This window comes from Phyllobates terribilis, unplaced genomic scaffold, assembly GCF_046119375.1.
Source record: "Phyllobates terribilis strain yellow unplaced genomic scaffold, ASM4611937v1 Scaffold_2__4_contigs__length_985480577, whole genome shotgun sequence".
Classification (NCBI taxonomy): domain Eukaryota; kingdom Metazoa; phylum Chordata; class Amphibia; order Anura; family Dendrobatidae; genus Phyllobates; species Phyllobates terribilis.
This window is the reverse complement of record NW_027362762.1, coordinates 479985086-479998432: the sequence shown is the minus strand read 5'-3', so window position 1 is coordinate 479998432 and position 13347 is coordinate 479985086. Positions and strand designations below refer to the sequence as shown.

Here is a 13347-nt window from a genome sequence, read left to right as displayed (position 1 = left end):
CACAGGATTGAGAGACACTTTGGAGAAATGGCCTTACCACTAGTTTCACGATTGATCCATTCTGTACTGCAAGTGAAATTTTATTTCACCTACCAAGCCTAAGGCTTCAAAGTCTGTTTACACAAACCATTAGAAGGCATTTATGCAACATTTGGCTTCGAGCCAAGCATACAACTACAGGTGTTCCATTGACCTCACTCCAATGCTCTCAAAGGATTTTATGGTGCAGAGCAAGACCGTAATGGAGTCTGTAATAAAGGAGGTTTATCCTCTTCATAGATGAGTCCTGCTTTTGTCTTGGACACAATGGTAGCCGTAGATTGGTTTGATACCACGTGGGCAATGCCACGAAGTGGCCTTAATGAGGGAATCTCACACCGGTCTTACTCCCAGGATTATGCTGTGGGTAGCATAATGTATGGTAGCTGGACACCTCTAGTCTTCATTCCAGGTAAACTTAACAGCTCAGTGTTACATTAGTTTGGTAGTGAAACCAGTGATACGGCCATTTCTACAATGTCTCCTATTAGCATTTTATCAACACAATAGCAGGTCGCATGTAGCTCGTGCTACTGTGGCCTACAGTGTATCAGGCCTCCTATCGAGCACATCTGGAATGTCATTGGGCAGCAATTGCAAAGGAAGCTGCCAGCAGCAGACCTTGATGATTTGCCGTGTCGGCTGAACAGTCTTCAGACAACCTTTTAATAACTTCATTGATAGCATGTCTAGATGTGTAAATAATTGTATTTGTGCACGTGGTGCTCATGCTCAATACTGACTAAGTCAAGATCTTTTCAATATTTTGTGTTGGATCATGTTTACAGTGGGAATTTCTACTCCATATCTTTGCATCTATTTTTCTAATAGGTTCCTACTTTGATGGCATTTTGGGAAATGCTGTCTGTATTTCCACTCTGTGAGGTCCTGGAATATTTATTGCTTGCCAGATGCTGTAAGAAAGCAACTCTCCTATGGGTTATAAAGATGTCTGACAAACAGCGGCGCAGAGCAACTTGTTAGTGATGTCATTCTTAACAATTGTCATTCAGAATTAAATGCTTCATTTAGGTATTTTTCCCACTAGTGGCTTAACTTTGTGAGCCCTAATAAAAAAAAGATCTCAAACAGTTCCCTGAACTATCACAAGTCTTACAAGAATCGTTTTTGTCATATAGGCCAAAGCAACTGCAACCCCTGCACCCATTATAGTTACTCCTGTTTTTTGCTTTGTACAGATACTGAATATTTTAGGTAACAAGCACAGGTATGAAAACAATGCAGCCTGCTTTTTTTGACCTGTTATGAGTTTTATCAGTTTTCTGTCCACCATAAAGTGTCTATATATTCACAAGCAAGACTGAGCTTACTATTATTTTTGAGACCCGTAACTTTTTTATTTTCAGTTGATGCCACAGTTTGAGGACTTGTTTCCTGCGTGGAACTTTATTACCATTTAGGGTACAGTGGGGGACTTGAACCTGCAATAATTTGATCGCATGTTCTATATTATGTATGGGTGTATAGATAAAATGCCATTCTCCTATAATAAAGCCCAGTTACAGATGGCACTCATGTAGTCCTCCAGAAGTTCCCCAGCTGATAACCCATCAGCAACCTGCAATTTGATTGCAGGGGGACGATGAAAACCAGTTTGTGTGCGTCTATTAAACACTGCTGTCAGTGATTGATGGTGGTATTTAAAATGGTTAAACCGCAGCGATCAGCGCAAGTTTCGCTGGCTGCTGTTACAGGCATATGGCGGTTATTGAACACAACTGGTATCTGCTGGGCATGGCGCCGGCCCAGCTCCTGAGTCTGATCCATACATGGGACCTGATGTAAAACATATAGCTCTCAGCCCTGGTACTGATGTCTCTGCAGAATAAAGCAGTGATATCTCTGACCACCAGTGACATTACCACTACAGTCACTCTCGGCTCTGCAGTCAATCAGTGGCCACAACAGTCATGTTACCAGTGATCAAAGACCTCACTTCTCAGCCCTGCAGAGATGAGTGTTGAGGGTGAGTATGTATCGCTACTGCTCCCCATTGCAGAGTTTACCCTTTGACTGGAGAACTCCTTTAATGTTACATTATGATAAGCACCATGTCAGAAATATGACAAACCCCAATAAAAGTCAATAAATAAATGTGTTGCATTGTTTATATTACTGTTTTTGTTACTTTAAATGTTTTATGTTGCACAACTAATTTAAAGGGAATCTGTCACCAGTTTCTTGCCACTTAAACAGAGAGTAGCCTAATATAGTGGTAGAGACCCTCATTCCAGTGATGTCTCTTATTGGGATACTTAGTGTAGTTTTGATAGTCTGCTGCTCATAAAAAGTGACTTGCTGCAATGCAGTCCTCCATAATCATGAGCCCTGTATAACCCTGCCCCCACCACTGATTGACAGCTTTCTGTGTACTCTGTGCAGAAAATTGCTAATCAGTGGTGTGGGCAGGGTTATAGAGGCCATCAGATAACTAGTAAATCTGCAGCAGGTAAAACAGTGATATTTTTTATATATACAACAAGCAGCCCAGTAAGTGATACATTGCTGAAATCAGGGGGTCTGTGCTCCTACATCATGTCGCTCTCAAATGAAGTAGAAAAACTTGCTGACGGATTCAGTGTAAAGTAAATGGTGGCATATGGATCTAGTGTTTCTGGGAGATGACTCGTTTGTCCAGATCGTGGCAGTCATCATCTAGCTTGCCTACCACCTATTGGATGTGCAGTGTGACAGGCTCACACTTTATCTATGACTTACAGGAAAATGAACTGTGTGTGGTCCCAAAATAAAAAAAGGGCTGCGCTTTTAAACTGTATATAGTATTCTGATGGATGCTGCTGCCAGTGCACTGCACAATATTTGATCTTTATGGAGGGTAAGCGGCTTAGAGTAGATAAGTGAATGATGGTCTTACCCTGTACAGTTAGTAATCTGGCTGCTAGAAAGCCCCTTCTAATACACATTGATATGACGATCTCACGTCCGCAGTCTGTGGGATGGTTACACATGTTGGTAAAAGGAAATCACATTTTATTAATAACAATAGTATCCTTATTGCAATAGGTAAAGTGAAACACTACCCCGGAACAGCTGACTCCAAAGTGGTAGTGGCACTGCGCTCAGTGAATGCTGCGAGACCATTACGATGTATCTTGTCAAATACCGTATACTGTTTTCTTAATCTGAAAGAAAAAATAAGTATTAAGAAAAATTGTAAAACTCAAAAGTACAATTAAAAAAGTTAAATGTGTAGTAAAATAAAATCTCAGTGGAGATAAATGGTCACTGAACTGTGAATAGTCTATTATACTTTAATGATTTGTATGTTGGTTACATGGATTTTTTACCAGTATAAAGTGTCTGTAGCACGATTACAATTGTCTTGGCCTTTCACACAGACACATTTTAAGTATAGTTTCAAGCCAGGAACATCGGCCACATCTGGAAAGTGTCAGCAGCAAAACTACTGAGAAAAGCCTCCATCAGACGCATCAGGTTTCTGTTCAATTTTGGCACTTTTATAAATAGTACAAGCCAGCTACAAAACACTGTCTCTACTGGAGTCCAATGCTAGCAATGGTAATAATGCAAGTAGCAGCTAGTACTAAACCTCCGTGTATGTGGAACTGAATCTTCTAGGCTGTAGGAGGATTCTGAAGAACAGTTTACTCTAGAGGTTATTTGACTATATTAGGTTTTAGAGCCATGCAAATGTGCTGCAGATATGAATAAGCAGAAGGCACTAAGAATAGCACATTGTGTTAGGGTAATACAATCCGAATGGCCATTGACTCTAACAGACTGAATGACACTTAGAAAGTTGATTAGATAAAACTTAAATTGTAAGCATTTCTGCAGTATGGTAATGTGTCATTGAAAAAGTAAAGAGCCACAAGTATTTGCTTAATGCAATATCAGCATATTAACATACAGTTAGGTTCAGAAATATTACATGACCGATTCTTCATGATTTGGGCTCTGCATGCCACGATTTTGAATTTAAAACGAAACAACTGAGATGCAATTGATGTGTAGACGCTCAGGTTTAACTAAAGGGGTTGAACAAAAATATCCTGTGAAACCTTTAGGAATTGCACCTGTTTTTTTTTACAAAGCCTCCTCATTTCAGGGTTCAGAAGTAATTTTCTAAATTAACTTTATCATAAGTAAAATGTTCCTTTTTATTGCTTTGTAGAGAATCCTTTGCAGTTGTTGCTTGTTTGTGGGTCTTTCTAAGTTTTATCTAAAGAATATGAAATCCATGCTCGATGGGGTTGAGAGCGGGTGATTGGACTCAGCAATTGCAGAATATTCCACTTCTTTTCCTTAAAAAAAAAACCTCTTGGGTTCCTTTCGCACTATGTTTTGGGTCATTGTCCATCTGTACTGTGAACCGCTGTCCAATCAACCTTGCTGCATTTGGTTGAATACGTAGTCAACTACCAATCAAAAAGAAATTAGGAAATCCAGCAAGGTATAATGTACGCATTCTAACTTGCTGGATTTCCTGAATTTGGTTGAATCTGAGCAGAAAGTATTCTGGTGCAGGTTGATCTTAGTTTCATCTGTGTAAAGAATCCTTTTCAAGGACAGAGCAGGCTTCTTTAAATTTTTTTTTGCTAAAGTCTAATCTGGCCTTTCTATTTTTAAGGATGATTAATTGTTTGCACCTTGTGGTGAACTCTTCTCTTTCTGGTAGACTTAGATACTGAAACATCTTCCTGGAGAGTGTTCTTCACTTGGGTGGATGCTGTGAAGGGGATTTTCTTCACAATGATAAGAATCCTGTGATCATTGACCACTGCTGTCTTCCATGATTTGGCCACTCCTAACATTTCTGCTCTCTGAAAGAATTTTTTTTTTTTTTTCAGCCTAATGATGGTCTGTTTCTCTTCCATTGAGAGCTCTGTATGTTGTGGGTTCACAGCATCAGCTTCCAAATGCAAATTCCACACTTGGAATCAGCTCCAGACCTTTTACCTGCTTAATTGACAGATTAATGAGTGAATAGCCCATGCAGCCCATTAGAGTGCTTTTGAGATAATTGTCCAATTACTTTTGGTCCATTTTAACCCCTTCATGACCTTTGACGTACATGTACACCGAGGACTGCATCTCTCCCGGCAGGTGATGGCTGATTTAATAAGCCATCATGTGCTTTTAACAGCTGTGGGAGGAGCCCGCAGCTGTTAACCTGTTAAATGCCGCTGTCAATCTGACAATCACAACTTCATGTCTTCATGTATTAAATACGGTAGTAAAAAAAAAAAAAAAAAAAAACGTTTTTAGAAAACTAAAAAATAAACACAAGTTCAAATCTCCCCATTAAGAATGAAACCAAGAATAACAACATATATTTGGTATTACTGTGTTTGTAAAATTCTGATCTGTCAAAATATAAAATAAAGTAATCCTATTGGTAAACGGCGTAACAAAAAATAAACAAAAAAAAAACAGAATTACGTTGTTTTTTTTTGTTAACACTTAAGTAAGAGGCGATCAAAACAATGTATCTACCCCAAAATCATATTTAGTAAAAATGTTGGCTCAGGGCACAAAAAATAAGCCCTCATTCAGCTCCATATCTCGAAAAATGAAAGTGGCTACCACTTAAATAAACTATACATATTTTATTTCTGTGTAGTCATACTGACCTGGAGAATCATATTGTCAGTGTAGTGAACATGGTAAATAAAAAGCTCTCAAAACAATTGTGGAATTTTTTTTGCAATTTTGAACGCACTTGGATTTTTTTTCTCATTATGATTCTCCGGGTCATTATGAGTTCGTAGATACCAAACATGTGTAAGGCTGTGTGCCCACGATGCGTTTTTTAAGCTTTTCCGCAGCGGCAAAAACGCTGCAGAAACGCTTAAAAAACGCATGGTAGAAGGCCTGCCATGTTCCCCAATGATAATCCGCATGTGCTGTGAACATGCTGCGGAAATTTCCACTGCGGATTATCATTGTGGAAAAAAACACAGCTCTACCAATTATTTTGCGGAAGTGCTGCGTTTTCGCCGCAATTGACTTGCATTAGAACGCATGGATTACGCATCACTGCATATATAGATGCGGAATCCACGCTTTCCAATGTGCGGATGGTACCCAGGTCTAGAGGAGAGGAGACTCTCCTCCGGACCTGGGTACCATAGAAACTGTGAAAAAAAGAATAAAATAAAAAATAAATATGATACTTACCTTCTGGCGGCCCCCGCTGCGCTCCTCCTCTCATGCCGGCAAATCGCGATGGACTGAAGGACCTGCGCTGACGTCATGGTCAAGTGACGGGTCACGCGACGCTGACGTCGACAGGTCCTTCAGTGCAGTGTACCGCGATCTGCCGGCAGTCAGCACCGAGTGAAGGAAGACACCGGGGGCCATCGGAAGGTAAGTATAGATTTATTTTTTATTTTTTTACATTCTCTCGGGTCACATTATATAAATCCATGCCTTTGCATGGATTTATATAGTGTGACCAAGTTGACAAGCACTTTCCAAGTGATGCTAAAATCGCTTGGAAAGCGTGTGTCAACCCGCATGCGGAAATGCATGTGAAGAACGCTTCACATCCACATGTCCCTGGCTGGAAAAACGCATGTACAATCCGCATGCTTTTTTTCTGCCAGGGGAGATGCAGAAACGCTCAGGAAAAATCTGGAGCATTTCTGCATCGTGGGCACATAGCCTAAGTTCATTTTTAATCCTGGTATGCATGGCACCCCTCATCCCTCTTCCTGGCATGTATGGCACACTTCATCCTGAAATGTATGGCACCCCCCCATCCCTCATCCTGGTATGTATGGCACTCTTCATCCTTCATCCTGAAATGTATGGCATTCCCCATCCCTCTTCCTGGTATGCATGGCACCCCTCATCCTGGTATATATGGCACCCTTCATCCCTCTTCCTGGTATGTATGGCCCCGCTCATCTTGGTATGCATGGCACCCCTCATCCTCGTATGTATTGCCCTCACTCTTCCTGGTATGCTTGGCACCCCCTGATCCCCATCACTCTGCACACAAAAAAAACCAATTATACTCACTGCCTCTCTGCTCCAGCGCTGCGTCCCGCTCTGCTGCCGACACTGATCTCACTGTGTGAGCCGTGCATGGCGTCACTGCCATGCGCCCTCACACTGTGAGATGCTGTGCCGGAATAGTCACTGCTCCCCACACTGGGACTGTGTGCGTGGGGAGCTGTGACCTTTCACTCGCCTTAATGGCGCGCACACTGTACACGCAGCGCAGCTGCTGCTGCGACCGGTGATCACGTGTGCCCGCTATTAAAGAGCATGAATATTCACTACAACCCATGGGAGTGGGTTGTAGTGAATATTCATGGTCTTCAATAGCGTGCACACGTGACCACTAGCTGCAACAGGAGCCGCGCTGTGTGTACAGTGTGCGAGCTATTAAGGAAAATGAATATTCACTGCTCTCCATGGGCAAGGGGAACAGTGAATATTCATTTTCTTTAGTAGCGGACACAGTGTAGGCTGCAGCAGGTGGCTACTGCCTCCTGTGCCCTGCTAATCTTCTGCCGCTCCCCCACACCCCCCACCACCCACAGCCATAGTATACACATATATATTCAGACTATGACACGCACCCCCCCACTTTCTTCCAAACTTTTGGAGGAAAAAAGTGTCTTATAATCCAAAAAATGCAAAGTGAATCAACATCTAGTCTAGCCACCCTTTGTCTTCAATACTGCATCAAATCATCAATTCTTCTAGGTACAATTGCATACAGATTTTGACGGAACTCTGCAGGGAGGTTGTTCCAAACATCTCCTAGAATTAACTACTGATTTCCTGTGGATGCAGACTTGAGCAAATCCTTCTGCCGCTTCATGTAATTCCTCACAGATGATGAGATCGGGGTTCTGTGGGGGCCACATCATCACTTCCAGGACTCCTTGTTCTTCTTTACGCTAATGATAGTTCTTAATGACAGTAACTGTATGTTTGGGGTTGTTGTCCTGCTGCAGAATAAATTTAGAGCCAATGGGGAGCTTAATCCAATATGAGTGCAGTACAAATGCAATACAACATAATAAAAATGAGAATAAAATACTATACATGTTGTGCAGTTTCAGATTATAAATGTTGAAGTGTCCTATAAGAAGATAAAAGATATAAACTATTTAATGATGGGCTGAATCTTATAAATGTATGCATACCACTTGTACTATACTTTAGGTAACTGAGATTTTGGTATTTTCCAGGCTGGCATTGATGGGGAGAGCATCGGGAATTGCCCTTTCTCACAAAGACTTTTTATGATCTTGTGGCTGAAAGGAGTCGTGTTCAATGTGACCACAGTTGACTTAAAGAGGTAAGAGAGAACCACCAGAAGTAAAGCTGCCGTACACAATGTAGACATGAATAATTTATTTCTGGGTTTTGGATAACATACATTTGACAGTATGAAGGTGTGTCTTGTTTTGTGTGTAATATATCTTGTATGATCCTCAGGCATTGTACAGTAACATTTCAGTAACACTGCCCTGGGGTCTAGATACAATACATGGAATGCTGCTCACTCGCACGTGAAATACCATATGTACTTGCCTGCTTTCCAGTAACTTAAAAAGTTTACAATAAAAGCACTAGAGTTGCCATACACCCATACACATTGATATTGATGTGCATTTTAGCAGTACCTATATTCATTCAAGTGACGATCGTAATAAAAGTAGGCATTACGCGTGTATGGCAAAATGTCTGCCCGCGCTTGTGACAGGGACTTTAGCCTCATCTACAAGGGAGCTATAGTCCATCTACAGCCCTGGTAAATTACGGAGCAGGAGGTAAATGCCCATTAATCTAGCATGGGCCTATATACGTCATATATCAATTTTTTCTGAGGATTTTTGCATTATAAACTGCTACACTAAAGCATGCACACACAGCAAAGCCTCTGGGTCCAATTAATGAAGACAGACGTAATTCACTCCGGTCTTGATGAGGAGCTGTGAGCCTGACGCTTCTGATTCATTAAGCGACACGTGCCTCATGAATCAGGAGCACAGACGAATGGAGTACACCTTTGTGTGTGCCTCGTCACAAATCCTACTCCAGTCCCTATTTGTGGCATAGTGAATGCCACTGCTCGTCATGAATTTGACAGTTCTGGCCACGATGTTACCGTTCTTCCCAACTCCACCACTTGGCTGTGACTGGGCGAAAATGATGCGAGAACCGCAGAATGCTAGCACAGCCTTGAATTGCACAAGAACTGTGCGACTGTTGAAAGCTTTTTATGCCGTATTGGCGCTGTAAAAGCTTTGACGAATCAAGCTCTTACTTTTTTGTTGGCTGTAGGCTTTTTTTTTTTTTTGCAAGAACAATACTGTAAATGTTTTATACAAGATCACCAATTCTTTTATCTTCAGAAGTAATAAAAGAAAGTGACTTTTTTTTTCTACTTTTTATGCTTCAGAAAATAACCAATAATTTGTTGGTTTCTTGAATTGCCTGAAAGCCATTGCTCATTGTAAAAGAAAATAAAGTTACTCTAAAAATAGGGACAGAAACAGGAAATTTTGTTAAATGTTAAGCTGAAAATGAGATGGACAGAGGGTGAATGAGTCCACTTCATAGTGACTGTGCGGAGCTCTCCCGTCAGGGCTTTACACACAGCCTCTTGTTCTGTGCAGACCCTGCTAAGGATTCTGGGAGATGCCTATTGGGATTATGTAATGAACCAGATATGTGGGGGGATTTCTACTGTCTGTAAGACTAACATGTCCCTGCATTGCAGAAAGGTGAGCACTACAGCTGTATTTGGACAAATGTGCTCTTGAAAGACTACCTTAAGGCTATGGGCTTTTTTGCGTCACAGATCTGCAGGAAATCGGCTGCGTCAAAAGCGCTGGTTTTTGCTGCGGTTTTTTTAGTGTGTTTTTTTTCAGTGTTTTTTTCACTGTCCTTCTGTTTCTATTTATACATGTACATAAAGTTCTGTGAAAAAAAGAACCCCATTCTATTTTGCCATCAAAAACCCTGAAAAAACCCTGATGCAAATTTTTGTGTGTTTTTGATGCGTTTTTTTCAGAGTTTTTTCACCACCCATTATTTCTTATGGTTGAAATACGCTGAAAGAAGTGCATGCTCTATTTTCCAAAAACCCAACCAAGGCAAAAAATACACAACCACAAAAAAACATGATGTGAGCAGAGAATTCAGATTTCTCATAGACTCTGGTACTGCAAAACACAGCTGAAAATTTGCATAAAAATCTGCTGAAAAACACAACATGTGTGAACATAGCCTTAGTCATATACATACATACATACATACATACACTTGGACCAAGATTTCAGATTTTTCTTATTGAAGGAAGTGACTGAACAGGAGAGGTGGCCAAAGACACATGAATTTACTAAAGGCCTAATGCTCTCTCCCAACTTATTGTAAATTGACTCACAATTCTACACCAGTCAATTTCCTAATATATCTTTCTATTAGTCATGGCTTTGTTTTTCTGGTATAAAGCTCCTAACCCCCTGCATAGACATAGATTTGCAGACCGCTACCGGCTCCCCCTAGTGGTGGCTGCAGGAAGTCCATTATCTACCTGTAATCTATACGGGCTATTTGGAGTGAAGTATCAGAAGAAACTGAGCTGCATAGATATATGAAGAAATTCATCATCACAGAATTTTGAACCTGATGATAACATGTAGAGATACACTTTTCAGGTTTATTTGTGGAACTAAAGACTTTAAGCTGTGCATTCACGGTGTTTGTGATCTTAGCTAATGTATACAACAAGAAAATCCCATGGTGTACTTGTGTATACTTTAATGTTGCCATGTGCCTAGATTCGTGAGGTAGAGGTCACAACTGTGTCCATTGATCTCCGCATGGCTGGTATAATTCTGTAAAGGGAATCCGTCAGCATTATTGCTATGTAAGATGCCAGCATCCTGTAGGAACAGAAACCCTGATGTGTCACTTTACTGTGTGCAGCAGTTAGGATAAATTCCGTTTTCTCTACTGCAGATCTAGCAGAGCATAGAATGCGGAGTCCTGTGTAACCTCGCCCACACCCCTGATTAGCAGGTTTCTGTGTACATTGTATATTGATAGAAAGCTGCTAATAAGTGGTGGGACATGGTTGGACTAGGAGGCAGGCGTCGCCTAGTCTTCAAGTGATTAATCTCCTGTTGATAAACACTGATTTTAATGAAACAAAAACACACAGCCCATTAAGTGACACATTACTGTAATCAGGGTCTCAGCCCCTTCACCACCATGCTCTCAGATTACATAGCAAAACCTGCTGACAGATTCCGTTCCATTTAACTGTTTGTATAAGAAAGCTCAGTGTGCTATACTTAAAGGGCCACCCCCCCCCCCCCAAAAAAAAAATGTGTACCATGCATGATACGTGTTTTTGTACTGGCTTTCTAGATTAGACCACAAGTGAATGTCAGGCAGAATGTGTGCCAGAGCATTACAGGCATCTGGTCAGACCCAGCTTCTGGTGATGGCCTGGCAGAGGAGCATCCTCCCTCTATGTAACAACGTAGATGCCACGGTCAGAGTTTAAACTGTGGGTATTGGTGTTCAGTTTTAGTAAGAGTGTGGCTTTGTGTATCAGCTGGATACTGCAGAATTAGCACAAAGATTAGCATGCGTTTTTAGAGTTGGAGTTAAAGGGGTATTCCCATCTCCAAGATCCTATCCCAATATGTAGTAGGTGTAATAATAATATTACCAAATACCTCCAATTAGAAATGTAGTATAGATTTTCTGATTCGTTATGTCTCTTTCCTCATGTGCAGGACCTTAGGTATCCATGGTTATGACCATGAGCACTTAGCTAACTGTCACTATATCAGTGGTCGTAACCATGGATACCTAAGGTCCTGCAATGCCTGCACATGAGGAAAGAGATATAACGAATCAGAAAATCTATACTAAATTTCTAATTGGAGGTATTTGCTAATATTATTATTATTATACCTACTAGATTTTGGGATGGGATCTTGGAGATGGGAATACCCCTTTAGACCTAGGTCTTAATTGATATGTATGCATCATAGAGTGGAGGTATTTTGAAGCCACAGGTATACAGTAATTATCCAGATATTCCTACAATCTAACATTTATTCACATATCTAAATGTGCATTTCTAGTCCAGATAACAAAATACAGACTGTATGCAACTGGATAACATAACCTGCCTGTCCATGTGTGTAATTCCATGGGATCAGTAACTGGAAACGTATCTGTATGTCACACATAGGAGATGGAATGTGACTAGTGGCCGTTCACACTGCTGTCAGTTCTTTTCAGGCACTTGAGGGAGTCTGTACTATAGTATTGTTACCTGCTCCTTCACTTTTACACTTGTTCTTACAAGTAATAAATATCATCCTTCTCCATAAGTGAAATAATCATTTACTTGCACAGTTGTTAGAAGTAAATATTTACTACTTAAGTGGTTGTTGCCCTTTGGTTGGTTTCACTTACGAACAACACTGACCATAATGGGACTTTAGCCTGCTGAAGTGCAAATGTTTAAGAGGAAAGGAATTTGGGTTATGAGTGTATAAGGGGATGCCAGAAACACTTTGGCATCCAAATGGTTTCCTGTAGTTGTTTTGAGCAAAGCCATGAATTTTAATTGCAGAAAATCCCCTAATACGACTTTAGGATCAGCTCATTGAACTGTACTTGTTAGGACATTTTCAAGTTCTGCAATAAGCCATTGAGGTTTAGATCACGCTTACTCTCCTCATTTCTGCCCCACTGTTGTGGTGGTGGTAACATGCTACTAGAAAAGGGATTGGCTCTTCAGAAAAGGTCACTGAAAAAGTAGACACTTCCTTTTAATTACCTCAAAGATTTCTGGCAAAATGTAAAAATAACTGTTTCCCCTTAGAATTAAACAATAATCCTCCACTTTGTTCTTACAGGTCTTCTCAACATCATTAGTGGTCAAAACTGCAAAGTGCTTGTGAAAAACAGCAACTTTTCAATTAATTTTTATTAAAAATGTTTCCATTCTTAAGAACAGAGGGGTTGTGTACTGCTCATTAACTAGGTTACCGGCCACCTCTGCAGTCTGTCTGCACTGACCAGACTTGCAGGCAATAAGCACAGTGCTGGCAAGCTCTATTCTGTACATCTTGTAAGTGCTGCTCTGAAGCTGACCGCTCCACTTGATCCAACCAGCTTTAGTGTCTTTATACTCCTCTGATGGTGTAGAGGAGCTGTAGCAGCATGGAAGAGTGCATAATTCAGGCTAAACTGTCAATCATCAAGGACGCAGCGTCCCCAGACACGCTTGGAGGTAGGGAGCAGTGC

At 40.9% G+C, this 13347-nt stretch overlaps 1 protein-coding gene across 1 annotated transcript in view; it reads left to right on the top strand.

The window, feature by feature from the left end:
- The window catches only part of CLIC4 (chloride intracellular channel 4), a 48809-nt gene that overhangs the window by 24681 nt on the left and 10781 nt on the right, over nt 1-13347 (top strand). Inside the window, exon 2 of the mRNA XM_073665819.1 lies at nt 8253-8362. Coding sequence (XP_073521920.1) covers nt 8253-8362 — 110 coding nt within the window. The remainder of the gene's footprint in view (nt 1-8252; nt 8363-13347) is intronic.